Consider the following 16,260-nt stretch of genomic DNA (forward strand, 5'->3'; position numbering starts at 1 on the left):
GATGTGGCCGGTGGTAGGAGGAAGAAGAGGGGGAAGAAATAAGGAGATTAGGAGCGGCGGTGGCGTGATACGCGCCGTTGGTGGTGTCGGCGCGTGAGCCCCACGCGCAGCCTGTCGGCGGGTGGCGCGTGTACCCCACGCGCCGCCACGTGCGGCGGCGGGAACGGTGGTTCCGAGAAGGGTAAGTTTGTAATTTATTACGTACAGTAAATGTTAATATATATTTTATTTACGTACGGTAAATGTAAATGTAAATTTTATTTACGCACGGTAAATGTAAATTTTATTTACGTACGGTAATTGTAAATGTAAATTACTTTTAGTAAAGGTAAAAAGTAATTTTGAAAAGGTAATTCGGTAATTTTTATTTACTGAGACAGTACGTACATTTAAAATAGTATTTATACGTACAAAAATACGTAAACAGTATGTACTCGTACATAGATACATATTTGATGTGTATTTGTACAGTAATGTACAAATAGTAAATACGGAACAATGAATAGTGAATAGTGAACAGTAACAGTGACCAGTAATTTCATAAAACCGAAAATTGCTGAATAGTAACCGATTATTACTGTTTCGGCATTTTAAGGTTTACGAAACGTTTCTAAAATTCTTTTCTTATCTTTTCAAGGTGATCGATAAATCGAGGAAATAAATTATCTTCGGAAATTGTGGAATTACGCTCGAGTCGATAAGGTGAGTAAAATCTCACTTATTTACGAATCTACCCTTGCGGTGATTCAAGATTTTGCAAGAGTTTTTAATATTGAATTACGACATGTATACAATATAGTAGATTACATATATATTGTATAAATGGTAATAAGTACATATATATATATATAGTTTGCTATATTATATATTGTTATGAATTCATTGGAATTGGTCATTTCGAATGACGAGAATTAAATATTGAGCATGTAATTTGATTTTTGTACAATATGAGGTGTGATTATTGTACGTGGTTTTAACATGAGTTTGTTAAAATGTTTTGTCTTCGGACGTGTTTATGAAATATGACATGTATATGATATAATGGATTATATATATATTGTATAAATGGTAAATATGTACATATATATATAGTTTGCTATATAATATACTGTTATGATTTTATCGTGTTTTATGTAATTTTGATGACGAGATTTATATATCGAGCATGTGATTTTGATTTGTACAATATGATGTGAGATTATTGTACGTGATTTTAACATGGAGATTGTTAAAATGTTGATTTGTCTTCGGACTTGATTTTTGGTACAATATGATGTGAGATTATTGTACGTGATTTTAACATTGAGATTGTTAAAATGTTGATTTGTCTTCGGACGTGATTTGGTACAATATGATGTGAGATTATTGTACGTGTTTGGCAAGTCGGAACCTAGCCTTTGGCCGGGCGAAAGTTACGATACAGTTAGAGCTCTAGTCTGTCTGCCGTAGTACTGCATGTGAGGTAACGGGTGGTTATCTCATGGGTACTCATATTGTTTTGGATGTTGGGTAGCGGGTGGCTATCCAATATCGGCGGTGTATTACGAGAGGGGTAACAGATGTGTACCAGCGTTCTTGGTACCTGTAATATAAATGCATTTGGGTAACCAGAAGGGTTACTTAATTTCTCATGAGCGTTTTATTTCATATTTCTTTGGGACGACCAGATTGGCCGTCCATTGACTCATGAGTGTGTTTATATTTGTTTGATTTCTGGATTTTCGTATATATTGATATGTGAGTTGTATATTTTCATTTTACTCATACAAGCTGTAAAGCTTACCGGGTTTGTGTTTACAATCCCGGTGCACCAATTCAATGGTGTAGTGGATAACTCCGCAGGTGTGGATTAGCGGGAATTGACGGACCGCTCAGAGGACTTGAAGTTATTTATCTCCAGCTTGTGTGAGGATTTTGTGTGACTATCTTGTGAGGTTGTTGTGAGGATTATACATTTCCATTTGTTATAATGTTGAATTATAATTTGGGTTGTAATAATCGGTTTGACTGAGTTGTATTTTGAACTCAGAGATGATCCGCTGTGACATTTTAAATGATTTCGATTTTATCGAGATTGTTTGGTGTTTAACGACTCCAAAATTTTGAGTTTTTAGGCTCGAAATTTTAGGGTCGTTACAAATACTCTTAGAAATATTATATATGTTTCAATTTACTAATATTCAATGTAATAAGTAAAATTGGGAAAGACAAGAAAAAATTACTTATTCATATCTCATTGATGGACGTGTTTAATGTTGTTTTATAAAATTGATACTTTAAGGCCCTTATAGAGCATCTCGAATGAGATAGTCAAATTTTTTTGTTAAAATTAAATTTGATATGTGAGATGGATTTTGACCAGTATGAGATTTTTTCATTCCAATAAAAGTGTTAAAATAGATACATATTTTACTAGTAATACTGAGAGAGAGATTGTAGGTTAATACGAAATTATGGGTATGAATGAAAGAGAATGAGAGAAAAAAATAAAGAAAAAAAATAACTCTAGTCATTCATTTTGTCAAATTTGACATGGTTGTTTGAGATAACCATCCATGTGACAAATAACATTATTGTTAGAGTTATGTTTCAATAGTCAATTATAGTTGTTGGGCTTTTCACGTAGGATTTGATTATATTGTTGGAGATGCTCTTAGCCCTAATGATGTACCACATATAACTAAATTTAATCATATTATTTGGATTGTAACTGATGTTACTCTCATGTAGTTTATTTTCTCTCTAACAATTTGTTTATCATTGAGGTTTACCCCAAATATATAATTTATCATATTCCTATAATAATCAAATGACATCTCCCGAATCCTTACAATGTTAATTTTTTTAATGATAGAATTGTCTCTCTTGGTTTTAACTTGTTTACTCATTTGATATGGTTCCACAACCTTCTCTAACTATGTCTTAAGTGTTCCATTTGGATCAACTAAAATGAGGAGATATTTTTGATTTTTTTAGTGAGAAATGAATAATTCAATTATCAATTTACAAGTCGAAATTACATAACTTGCGAAAACAATAGGCTAAAAAAAACAATTGATAACAAAAAACATGTGTCTCTAACCCAATTAAACTAGACATAGCAAGAAGAGACTACAACTCACTAAACTATGAGTCCAAATCCTTACAACTGATAATAGAGATGTTAACATGTACATGTCCAAGTAAAGCTAGCTGATAACATTGTCATCGTCATCGTCATCACCGCAAGTAGCCATGTGGAAGATTTGAGTAAATCATAGCGTTGATGCACGAGAAACTGATGTCATCTATATCCCAATGCACATATGAAATGGAAACTTAAAACTCAGAGGAAAACCTCCTTAAAGCAATATTGTCCAAACCACCATTGTAACCAAAGTCACAAAGAAGATGTAGTAAACATAAGAGAACTAAGAACCAAAACCATACCAAATGACCAAATTTTTTTTGGGGGGGAGGGGGGGGGGGGGGATGATGAACTCATGCTTGAGCACCCACAATTTGATACATAATGCTTGATAACAGGTTGTTTTGGTGTACATGAAGTAACTAAATTTCCGAAAGAGTTGGAATAGATTGACATTAGTGTGAGGAACCGAGGCCTCCTAACCTTGATAAAGCCAATTAAAATCCAAAAACTTGGGATGATGAAGCACCACACAATGGGTGCAAATCTCACCACATAACAGTGACATTACTAGAGACAATAGTATACAATGAAATTAAGAAAATTACCTTATATGGGACAAGTGCCTAGATCCGAACCAAGTTAAAGGCTAAGTTCCAAGTCATTAGTATCTAACGTGAAATCCTGAATGCATTGAAAACCTAAAACACACGGTCTCTAACTAAAGAATGCAATACCAAAAGTTACATATCTTCACACGCAAATCCGAGTTCATTCTTCTCATGCTTAGACAACCGTTGGAGTACTGGACCATCAAATCACTGATTACTGATCGTCGGGGCGATGAGAATGACGTCCTACCATCAGGTCGGAACCACCAATCCAGTCACCATCCTTTAGACGCTAACTGATCCAAGATATGTCCAGAATTATGTTTAATGTGCTATGGAACCAAGACGACAAACCATTTCATACAACCCGACCACCAGTCGCCTAACGCGACAGTATCGCTCATTTCCCAAGTCGTTCACTTACACTGTTAAGATAGAAATTCAAATTTACCCACTTCCCTCCACCAAGCCGCAACTACCTCCACAATGCCGACATCACATTCGACTACACACGCTGAGTTGACCATCACATGCACTAGGGTCGGGGCACACCCAGACGAGATAAGTAGAAGAAATCATTTTGTATTTTCGCACGCGAGACACATTCAATAGAAGAATGAATTTTTTTAAAGTAACTTTAGTTGTTTTTTTTTTTACTTTTAGTGACATATGTTTTATCTTCTTATAATTGTTTTGACAATTATGACAATGAGAATGATATATTTGTAGTCTTTTTATATATTTATTTTTTCAAATTATTTTGATATGATATGAATTGATTAAGAAACACAAAACTTTCTTAATTTCCCTATGCTCTCTCTTAGCCTCCGCGTGTGTCTACCCTACGCTTTTTCCTTCTCCGTCTGGCAGCACATCCTAGTGACGTCATCGTCGGACAAGAGCTCTTTGCCAAGGTCCTCTTGGCTGCTATTCTTCTCTAGCTTGGGATCTGAAATCTATTTTAATGATGGGGAAGAGCGATTGTGCGTCTGGGCATGAGTTCTCTCGGCTTTAGGGTTGGTGGAAGTGATGGTGGAGGATTGATATGATGGGTCGATCTACTTGGTTCATGAGCGTAAGGAAACTGGGCAATGAGATGATGGTAGGTGATGAAATCGGACGACGAGCATGGTTTGTTTGTAGGTAAAGGGATCAACCTACTTTGGCTAGATTGGTTGATTGTTGGCAATATTTAGTGATCTCCATGACCTGCTCCCAAGGCATATGGTGGTCGTCAACTTGGTGGAGGTGGTGTTGTGATAGTGGAGACGACTTAACGATTTGGTGTTGGTGGCAGTGCGACTGGTGGAAGAGGTAGAGATGCTTTTGGGCTTGGCATGGTTCTCTTTCCCTCTTGGACATATCTTGGGCATGAGTTCAAGAACTAAGTCCATTATGTGAAATTATTTTTTATTCTATTGTTATTTCTTTTCAGTAAATTGTTCTATGTGGTAGTTTTTTTTGTTAGTATGTCGGGCTTATCTTGACGGGATGTCAAACTTGTCGTGATTGCATACCTTCATGTTGATCATGGAGTTTCATTATGTAATGTGTTTTTTTTTTAAATAAAGGGCAGGTGCGGCTACCTCAAGCCTCTATTAATGAGATTATCAAATACAAGGGGAGGACATGAAACCTGAACCTCTGAAATAATATCAGAAAATTCCTATAAATAAGTACCCAACAAATCACTAACTAATAAAAAGTACTACTCTAAATGCGACTATTTGCTTTGAAACAACGATGACATAATTGAAAGCATAGTAGATATGTAACCTAAACATGATGAAACATCACATACATATCCTAATGTCCAATAAAATAGCTATTCAACTATGCTGCTGCTGAAAAATAAATCTGACGACACTTAGTCTTACCATACCACTAGGTGGCAACGACCATTTGACGAAGCAAGAAACTCATTTCCTACCTAGAGCAGACGAGGCACATTGAGTGCACACACATGTACGAAGCCCGACTGACCCAACAATACTATTATATGAGCTTATTTCAAAAGTAAATAAACAACAAAAATAAATAACAACAGTAAATTAATTATTGCCAAGGTCATGCCCCATAATTTGAGACCTAACCCTTATTACAACCTAGAATGAGCCTACAGGCAGTGCCCAAGCCCACAAGTCCAAACCGAAAAGTGGGCATCCAATCTTCTCAGCCCAGGTTAAGATACGTGTCTCGTCGCCTCTTCGTTCGTCACCAACGAAAGTCTGCACCGTCCGATATTCTTTTAATTGTTGACCGGTGACGCAAACCAGCGTGTTGTCAAACCCACAACCAACAGCCCTTGGCAGGTAGGCATGATTGCATATCCAATCACCACTGGTAGTCAGACCAGCCGACTGTCGATCCTGCGACAGGCTAGACAACCACTGACCACCGATCCGACAAAGTTCTAGCAGCAACGATACTAGCAACAACGACACAACGATTCCTTGCAATTGAGAGAGAAGATGAATTACACTTTCTGATCCAAACCTCCAAGCCAGAAACATGTCGACTAACCAAACAACCCGTCCGACTACCCACATTGTGTGCCGGCTAGACCAAAGGTCATGGCCAACGCCAAGGCGCAACCGAACATGCACTAGTGTTAACAACAACGACAACAAGAGAGAATGGAGTTAGGGTATTTTTTTCTCTTATGCAACCTGGGTTAAGGTTCTTGTCTTTTTTTTTTGTAAGCTTAGATAATTTGAGCGTGATATGTGTCATTTGACTTTTGTCATGAATCATTGTCTATCTTGAAAAGGTGGTAGCGGATGACATGTAAAAAGTCTTCCTAATGAAAGTATTCATTTCTTCAAAGAAAAAGAAAAAAAAAGAGAAGGATGGATTGTAAAATGAAGAGCTCTTTCTTTATCATATGATTCATATCTAGTAAAATAACAAACAACCTAGTGTAACCAAAAAAATAAAACAAGCTAGGTCAATCAGACATTCAGACTAAAACGCAGTCGTTTTGGTCACAAAGCCGCCCTATATATATATATATCCTTATTTCCACTACCCCAACCTCCTCGACTCTCAGCTGCTCGTCTTTCCCAGATTCAAAGCTCTCAGCTTCACCAGGTACTCCATTTCTCCGATTCCAAACTCATAATCATTCCCCAAAAATTCCCAGTATCAATTTACCTCTCATGGGTTTAGATGGAAATGATGTTGAAATAGTAAAAGGTTTGAGCTAAGAAACTGTGAATGGCATTTCTGAAATGTGAAGAGGGCCCTAGTTCTTGTTAAAGCTTTTGCATTGTGACTTTCGCAACCTCTTCTAAATCAAAAGAATGAAAATGGGGTCGTATGAAAAGGCGTGGGTTGCATTCTAATATTGAATGTCAATCTAGACTGCTCCCTACATTATTGGTGTAGCTTAGTTGACGCACCGTCTGCCATCACAGTTCTTGCCTTGAAAAAACACTTTGTGCTGATCCATCTCCATGATATTGAGAGCCGTCTACTGTTGTTTGCTATTGTTTGTTTTGAATTTGTATTTCTGTGTTGAGCTGTATTAAGTTAATGGAAAATGGTCTAGAACCCACATTTTGGTCAATTATCTGATCACGAAGGTACCCATTATTAGTGTGGGCTTTGTTTTTTTGAAAGGGGTAGTGTGGGCTTTGTTAATGGAGCTTTGTTTATAGCTGTAGGTTACGTGTAGTTGTTGTTTGTAGTAGGTTAAGATTTGGTAGTTAAAAAAACATTTAGGTCTTGTGAAAGCTGGTGAGTTAGAAATGTATTAATGATGAGAAATGGTCGAGTGAGTGTTGATTAGCTAGTCATTGTATGCAGCTCTAAATACATGTATTTCTGTAGCTGGTTTCATTGGCAAGAGGAAAATTTAGTCCTTGCTTTGTTGTTATAGTTCAGAGAGAAGTTCAACAAGATGGCAAGAACGGGAAATTTAATTCCCTGTAATGATGATGGCTACTCTATCCAGTATCCACAGGCATATATTGCTGGATTAATCATTTTATGAGCTAAGTACTCCTTATGTATAGTAGGATTAGTAGGCTTTTTAATTATTATAGAAGTACTCAACATGTACTTTATAATATTGCATTTTGCTAAATTTCTGTAGTTTTTGGTCACTAGGTAGTGGTCATTGAGATTCTAGTGTTCTAAGTTTGAATTATACTTTTTGGACTCCAGAAATCCGTTCTTATGATTGATGAAGGATGTTTGATATTGCTTTTCGCCTTGAGGCGTTATTTTAGTTGTTTTTTTTAATATATATTTTCTTTCTTTTTATGTGGCTCGCCCTTCTTTTTGTATATATAATTTATTTTTTGGGAGCATTCAGTACTTGTAGCAAGAATGTCCACATTGGCCCTTAAAGTTAACTGCTCACTATTTCTAATTTGAAGGGAAAGACTGCATGTATGTACATCTCAGTTTCTACTGCAAGCACAAGTTTATTTGTGTCACCCTGACCAGTTTCTGCTTGTGTGATTCCAGTTCACAGTTTTCATTTGTGCTTAAATCATGCGTTACAAAAGGTTTTTTTAGTTTGAAGTAAATTGCTGAAGTAGGTAGTTGTACCTAGAGAGTAATGTTTTAGTACATAAGGAGTTAAAATTGTTAGTAATTAGAGAGATTGTTAACTTAAATTGTTGGTTGCTTCTTATGGTGAACTCCCTGTGAATTGGTTGGGGCTGTTCAAGTTTCCGAAGCATAGATTACCAATTGCCAGTATTAAACAACACCGTGTATGGTTTTGCTTACACTGTGTTACCTGTCTCCTGGTACATGTATTCTCTCTAAACACCTAAAATAATCTTTGATCGATTTGTGTGAAATATTCAATTATTATCTCATCAAAGTTGGTTCATTGTTTCGTCAGATAGGATTCATTTTTATTTGTGTAACTTTAGAGTGTGGCAAGCTCTTAAGTGGAATTGTTACAAAAATAAATAAAAAGCAAGCAGATTCCAAAATTCTATTTTCTTCCTTGTAGATTCCTGCTCTATAGTATTTGCTTTTTACAAAGCCTATATTGCTGGTGGAATTGGTGTGGAAATGCTGGTGGAGAATGTCCACCAAATTTGACAAATAAAGCTCTACAATATGAATTTTTAATGAGGCATACGCTGTATACACATTGAGTTTGGCTATCGTTTGCTTTTGACAATTATTTTTCTTTTCTTTTGTATATATGTATATTTCTTAGGTATAATGGTTATCACATAGGTTGCAGAAAAGCAATTAGATTTGGGCTTTGTTTAGTAGTATTCAACCTCAGATGGAATTTAAGGATTCTTTTGGTTGGCTTATGAGATTATGGATTATCAGTTCTCTTTAAGTTCAAAGTGCATTCCTTACCGATTATCAGATTATTTGTTATCTTACTGCTTCTTTGGTGCTTGCAGGTATGCTGTTGGTACCAAATATGAAGTAAAATCTGCTCTCTTTAAACATGTCAATATCACGGATTTGTAGAAGAGCTGTTCCCTTGTTCAAGTGCACACAGTGTTTACCATTCGAATCCAGATGCATACCCAATTATAATTCAAATGGCGGTAACACTAGGCATTTTGGCCATTATAGTATGTGGCGCCCCAAGTTAGGCTCATTTAGCAAGTGTGGTCAGCCCCAACCTTTTGCTGCTCAATCTCTGTTGAGAAGCCAGCGATTCTATTCTACTCAGGCTGCCACAGAAGAAAAATCACGCAAGACACTAGTGTACCTTACAGGTTTGGTTTTTGCAATGGTTGCGGCCAGTTATGCAGCAGTTCCTATCTACAGAAGATTCTGCCAAGCTACTGGGTATGGTGGCACTATCCAACGTCGTGAGAGTGTTGAACAGAAGATTGCTCGTCATGCCAAGGATGGCACAATCACCAACAGAGAGATTGTGGTGCAATTCAACGCTGATGTGGCTGATGGAATGCAATGGAAGTTTACTCCTACACAAAGAGAAGTAAGGGTCAAACCTGGTGAAAGTGCACTTGCTTTTTATACCGCTGAAAATCGAAGTTCAACTCCAATAGTTGGTGTCTCCACATATAATGTTACCCCCATGAAGGCTGCAGTATACTTCAATAAAATCCAGTGCTTTTGCTTTGAGGAGCAACGTCTCCTTCCTGGGGAGCAGATTGATATGCCTGTGTTCTTTTATATCGATCCTGAGTTTGAAACAGATCCAAGAATGGATGGTATCAATAACATAATTTTATCCTATACCTTTTTCAAGGTTTCAGAGGAATGACATTTCTTAACTTCGTTCATGTTTTTGTGAAGATAATGTTGGAGTGAGCTGGAAAGAAGTTGTGAGCATGTTACTCATGGTGGAACAGCTATGCTTAATTATTAGAGTTAGTGTTAAACAGCAGTACAATGTTCTCTCATCTTCACTATAAATAGATAGGTTAGTCTTGTATTAATTTATCAAGAAGAATAATCAGTATACAAACCTTTATATTTCAGTTGGTATCAGAGCATTGCTCTGTTTTTTCCTGGGATTTTTTTTTCTGTTCGGGTGCGAACTGGGCTGGAATCCTATCCTCTCAGTTGGTTGCCAATTGTTTCTTATTTCCGTGAGATTCTTGCACTGTGTTATCTCAGCGTGCAGCCTTGTAGAACCGCACTGATACCACGACACCCTCATCTCTTCCTCACGGTCCCGCGCCGGTGTCACTGCATCACTCACGCCGGTACCTCCTGCATGGTCCTCATCTGCCTTGTTGCAGACTTCCGACCCCTACACGACGCTGTCGCCGTCATCTTCCTCTCCGCAACGGCCTCTCCTCAACGGCCGTCCTCCCGGTCCGAGAATACCCCGGCGACTTCCTTGGTCTGCCGCCGCTAAAAACAACCTCCGCCGTTTCCGCTGCTTCCTCCCGTCTTGAAAGGGACTTCACATCGCCGCCACAAGTCGTGGAGCGCCGCTGCAAATCGGATCGCCGCTGCATCTCGCTGCAAATCCAAAAACCGACCCGGATTCGACCCGCCCGGCCCATCTTACATTCAACCTGTCAGACCCGGCCCAATCTAGATCCGACCCGACCAGATCCGACTCGGTCCGCCCGACCCGACCAGATCCGACCCGACCCCGTCAAATCCGACCCGGCCACCTTTGTCAGAACTGGTGCACCGACGGTGCCCGTGCACCTGCGATAGGTTCATTTCGTTGTTTTTTGTTTTGGTGTTTCCGCTGTATCATTCCTGATTTTTCATTACTTTTTCAATGGGTTCTGGAGACGAAGCTGATATTCCGAAATTTGAAGTATCTGTCAAGAGTTCTGACAGTGGGTCCTTTGGAGGAACTAAACTCAATGGGACTAATTTCCGTAAATGGAAACGACTTATGACGGTTCATCTTCGAGGCATGCACAATATGGGGCATGTAACCGGCGTAACTAAAGCTCCTAGTCCCGATGATATTATTGCCTACACTAAGTGGGATGACGATGATGGCCTTGTCATGTCCGTCTTGTGGAAAGCTATGAATGACGAGATCATTGATCTGGTGGAGGCATGCGACACTGCGCAGGCAATATGGCTGACACTTGAAGGTTTATATACTAATGACTCTGATTTCATACAGGTTCATGAGTTAATGTGCACTGCTTTAGCAATGCAACAAGATGGGCAACCGGTGGCGCAATATTTCACCAAACTTAAAAATATTTGGGCTGAGATCGATATGAAACGTCCCTGCATGATCAAACATCAAGAGGATATTGTTTGGTACCAACGTGAGAAGGAGCTTGAACGAGTCCACCATTTCCTGAAAGGTCTTGATGCAACACATAACAGTGCGAAATGGGAATTACTCCGGCAGATCGAACCCCCTGGTCTCATTGCAGCTTTCACATATATCCGTAAGGATGAATGTCACCAGGAAAGCCTTCATCAGCCACAAATTGACGTTTCCAGTCTTACTATTCGCGCTAGATCTTCCGCACCACCCCTTCAACATGCCATTTCAGCTCCACCTCATCAACAAGGACCACCACCAGGCTTCGGGAATCAGCCCCGCCCTCCTTGCTCCTATTGTCATGATACTAACCATGCTCGTGCGACCTGCTGGAAGTTGTATCCTCACCTTCGACCTAAAAGGCCTCATTCTCGTCTTCAGGCGAAGGCAGCTATTCAGCTCGTCCCGGAACCTGATGTCTATGGTGTGGTGGGACATGATCATCATACAGCAGGCGGCGCAATACCTTCCGCATCCATCGCCGGCCGTGGCAAAATTGGTATGGCTTTAAATATTTCTAACTTTGTTGGTGTTGATACTTGGATTATTGATTCGGGTGCATCTGATCATATGACTTATGACAAATCTTATTTTACCATATTGTCTCCTCCACCAGTACCCTATGTGACTAATGCTAATGGTGAGGCCTTCCCAGTCTTAGGGAAAGGTTCAGTTCATATTACTCCCCCAATAGAGCTTCATAATGTGCTCTATGTACCTGTTTTATCTCATCATTTGATATCTGTTCCCCAATTAAACGCTGATGCTAAGTGCTCTGTCACATTTTTTCCTATGTATGTGATATTTCAGGCTCTTCTCACCGGGGAGTTAATTGGTCGGGGGTATCTGAGGGGCCGGTTGTTTCATCTGGATCCGACATATGCTGGGGAAAAACCAGGGGCACAGTCTCGGACCGCTTTAATCTCCACTTCTGACAAGCTAAGTGAAGTTTGGTTATGGCATCGTCGCCTAGGGCATCCATCCTTTAGTATTATGAAAAAATCTATGCCTACTTTGTTTATTAGTGTGGATGAGTCACTTTTACGGTGTGAGACATGTGTTTTAGGCAAGAGTCATCGGTCTACTTATTCTCCTAGTACTTCTAATAAACATATTCTTCCTTTCGAATTAATTCACTCTGATGTTTGGGGACCCTCCAAAGAACCTACTGTATCAGGGATGCGGTATTATGTGTCCTTCATTGATGATTGCACCCGTCTTTCATGGATTGTTCTCCTCAAAACTAAAAATGAGGTTTTTCCAGCTTTTCAAGCCTTCTATAACATTGTCCAAACACAATATAATGCCACTATTAGAATTCTTCGTTCTGATAATGGGGGTGAATATGTGAACCATGCCTTTCAGGAGTTCTTTACCAAACACGGAATTGTTCATCAAACAACGTGTCCTTACACACCTGAGCAAAATGGAGTGTCTGAAAGAAAAAATCGTCATTTACTTGATATGGCTCGGTGTATTCTTTTTAGTACCCATATGCCTCAGTACCTGTGGGGTGATGCTGTTATCACTGCCGCCCACCTCATTAATCGCCTTCCCTCTAGTGTTCTTCAGGGAAAGGTCCCATACGAGGTACTTGCATCCCATGTCTCCGTACCATTTTTCCATACTCTTCCTGCCCGTGTTTTTGGTTGTGTTGCTTTTGTCCACCTTCCAAAACACCAGAGGTCTAAGTTGGATGCCCGGGCCATTAAATGTGTGTTTGTTGGGTATGGCGGACATCAGAAAGGGTACCGATGCTATCATCCGCCTACCAAGAAGTACTATGTCACCATGGATGTTACTTTCTTTGAGGACATGAGTTATTTTTCCTCTTCCGATACTGCTCTTCGGGGGGAGAATACCTTTTTTGAAGAGCTGTATCATGGAAAGGGGGAGAAAAGTCAGCTAGAAGATATGGTGACAGGTTCGATTGAGATTACTGATGTATCAGCTACACATGCACCACCAGATGATTCTGGTATAGTCACTCCAGAGATTCAAGAACCAGAAGCTGACAGCACAACTGCCCCTCCTGCCTCCCCTGACCAACGTTTCCCTGGTACAGAAGATCACTCACTTGAGGTCAGTCATTCTATTGAGGCTAATACTGGTGAAACTAATAGTAGCCAATATGTCTTGCCAAATAGGTCTACTCGAGGTCAGCCAACAAAAAAATATGAACCTACCCTTCATGCTAAAACTAAGTATCTTGTGGCCAACTTTATGTCTACCAAAAGATTGTCTAAGTCATATGAATCATTTGTGAATCAAATTTCTGCTGTATCAATACCTAACAAAGTGCAGGATGCATTGGGAGATCCAAAATGGAAGAAAGCGATGGAGGAAGAGATGGAAGCACTACAGAAGAACAATACTTGGGAGCTTGTTTCTCCACCACATGACAAGAAGGCAGTGGGATGTCGTTGGGTGTTTACAGTGAAGCATAATCCAGATGGGTCAGTGAGCCGGTATAAAGCACGCCTAGTAGCAAAAGGGTTCACCCAGACATATGGCATAGACTATGATGAGACATTTGCACCTGTTGCAAAGATGAACACTATTCGGGTATTGCTCTCTTTTGCTGCTACCTTAAACTGGCCACTTAGACAGTTTGATGTTAAGAATGCATTCCTTCATGGAGAACTTACAGAGGAAGTGTATATGGATCTTCCTCCTGGATATGTGGTAGCTTCTCCCGATAACTTTGTATGCAGATTGAGGAAGTCTTTGTATGGTCTTAAACAGTCTCCTCGTGCTTGGTTTGGAAGATTTTCGCAATTCATGAGGAAAATTGGCTACAGGCAGAGTAAATCAGACCACACATTATTTCTCAAACACCAACAAGGGAAGGTAACAGCCTTAATTATATATGTTGACGATATGATAGTAACGGGCAATGATACTATTGAGGTGGATAGATTACAGAAGCAGCTAGCCACAGAGTTTGAGATGAAAGACCTAGGTACACTCAAGTACTTCTTAGGCATTGAGGTAGCCCGGGGAAGTGATGGTATCTATTTGTGTCAGAGGAAGTATATCCTTGATCTGCTAACAGAGACAGGTATGTTAGATTGCACTCCAATTGATACTCCTATTGAGCAGAACCATCGGTTAGCAGAATACCAAGATCAAGTGCTCACTGACAAAACTCGTTACCAGAGGCTAGTTGGACGCCTGATTTATTTGTCACATACCAGACCAGATGTTGCATATGCAGTAAGTGTAGTGAGTCAGTTCATGCATAACCCTAGTGTGGATCACATGGATGCTGTTGTGAGAATTTTGAGGTACTTAAAGTCAGCTCCAGGGAGAGGAGTAATGTTTTCTAACCACAACAATATCCTTGAGATTTGTGGCTTCACAGATGCAGACTGGGCTGGAAATATTACGGATCGGAGGTCCACGTCAGGGTACTTTACCTTTGTTGGAGGCAACCTTGTTACGTGGAGGAGTAAGAAACAAAATGTGGTAGCTCGATCTAGTGCTGAAGCAGAATACAGAGGAATGGCTCAGGGAGTGTGCGAGTTGTTATGGCTTAGGAATTTGCTACAAGATTTGGGTGTTAAGCCCAAATGCGCTATACAGTTGTACTGTGACAACAAGGCAGCTATTGATATTTCACAAAATCCTGTGCAGCATGATCGTACAAAACATGTAGAGGTTGATCGTCACTTTATAAAGGAGAAGCTAGACGCTAAGATCATTTGTTTTCCGTTTGTTCCTACAGAAGAACAACTTGCGGATATACTCACAAAAGGAGTGTCTAAGAAGGTTTTTTATGACTCACTTAGCAAGTTGGGCATGGTTGATATGTATGCGCCAACTTGAGGGGGAGTGTTGGAGTGAGCTGGAAAGAAGTTGTGAGCATGTTACTCATGGTGGAACAGTTATGCTTAATTATTAGAGTTAGTGTTAAACAACAGTACAATGTTCTCTCATCTTCACTATAAATAGATAGGTTAGTCTTGTATTAATTTATCAAGAAGAATAATCAGTATACAAACCTTTATATTTCAGTGATAATTCTCATAAAATTGTTGTTAGTGACAACATATACGAACAAGCGAGAAAGGGGGCACTAGAGATACATTTTCACATGTACAATCTTTTGTTACTTCTATTTTTATTTCAATCCAATTATATATCTATGGAATTTCCTGAAGATTAACAGAAAAACCTTACAAAATGGGATGCTTATTTCAACCTTCATCTCTTGGAAAGATGGGCTTGGTATTACTCGTTAGTTCATAAAGCTTGCTCATTACAAGACGGAGTGTGTTTGTTCCAATCAGGATCATCAAGATTATACTCCCACATTTGAGCAACCTTGACTCCCTGGTTGGCTTAAATCCCATTGTTTGGGACACTCATTGGTTTCTCCCATCAAATAATCCATTAATCCCTTTCCTTTTCTCATTGGCTTGTCTCGACCAATCTCCCATCTCCATTCTATAAATCAAAAGCAAAAAACTCCAAAAGATATTCCCACCTATAAACACAGCTTCTTTCGCTCTGTGATTGCAATAACACGTTTATGTTAGGAAAACAAATTAGTTGACAATTGTTTAGAATGAAAATAACTAGTACTATAATCTAAAGCGTTAAACCGTGTGTCCTTTATCCTAATTCTATAAGTTTAGTGCCCACACAATCTAATACCGCCCCACTAATCGTGTTTTAAGTGGCTATGAGAGTGCCTAAACCCTAAAATTATACTAGTTGAGGAGTGGCCACTAATGTTCTAAGCTCATTTTTTCCTGTATATAGTTAGTTGCAGTTACATACATGCATGCATCATCATTTCCACT

General features: G+C 39.3%; 1 protein-coding gene and 1 non-coding gene across 2 annotated transcripts; both read left to right on the forward strand.

Annotated features, from left to right (window-relative positions):
• The first annotated feature begins 6,785 nt into the window (after window positions 1–6,785).
• Window positions 6,786–10,017, forward strand: LOC126803100 (cytochrome c oxidase assembly protein COX11, mitochondrial-like). The gene is made up of 2 exons (XM_050530852.1): window positions 6,786–6,828; window positions 9,123–10,017. The coding sequence occupies exon 2, from the start codon at window positions 9,170–9,172 to the stop codon at window positions 9,959–9,961; it is 792 nt and encodes a 263-aa protein (XP_050386809.1). The 5' UTR covers window positions 6,786–6,828; window positions 9,123–9,169; the 3' UTR covers window positions 9,962–10,017.
• LOC126804193 (small nucleolar RNA snoR137) lies at window positions 8,370–8,506 on the forward strand. Its single transcript, XR_007673152.1, has one exon. It is a non-coding gene; the product is annotated as a small nucleolar RNA snoR137 (small nucleolar RNA).
• Window positions 10,018–16,260: the final 6,243 nt, after the last annotated feature.

Source organism: Argentina anserina, chromosome 7 (genome assembly GCF_933775445.1).
Source record: "Argentina anserina chromosome 7, drPotAnse1.1, whole genome shotgun sequence".
NCBI classification, from domain to species: domain Eukaryota; kingdom Viridiplantae; phylum Streptophyta; class Magnoliopsida; order Rosales; family Rosaceae; genus Argentina; species Argentina anserina.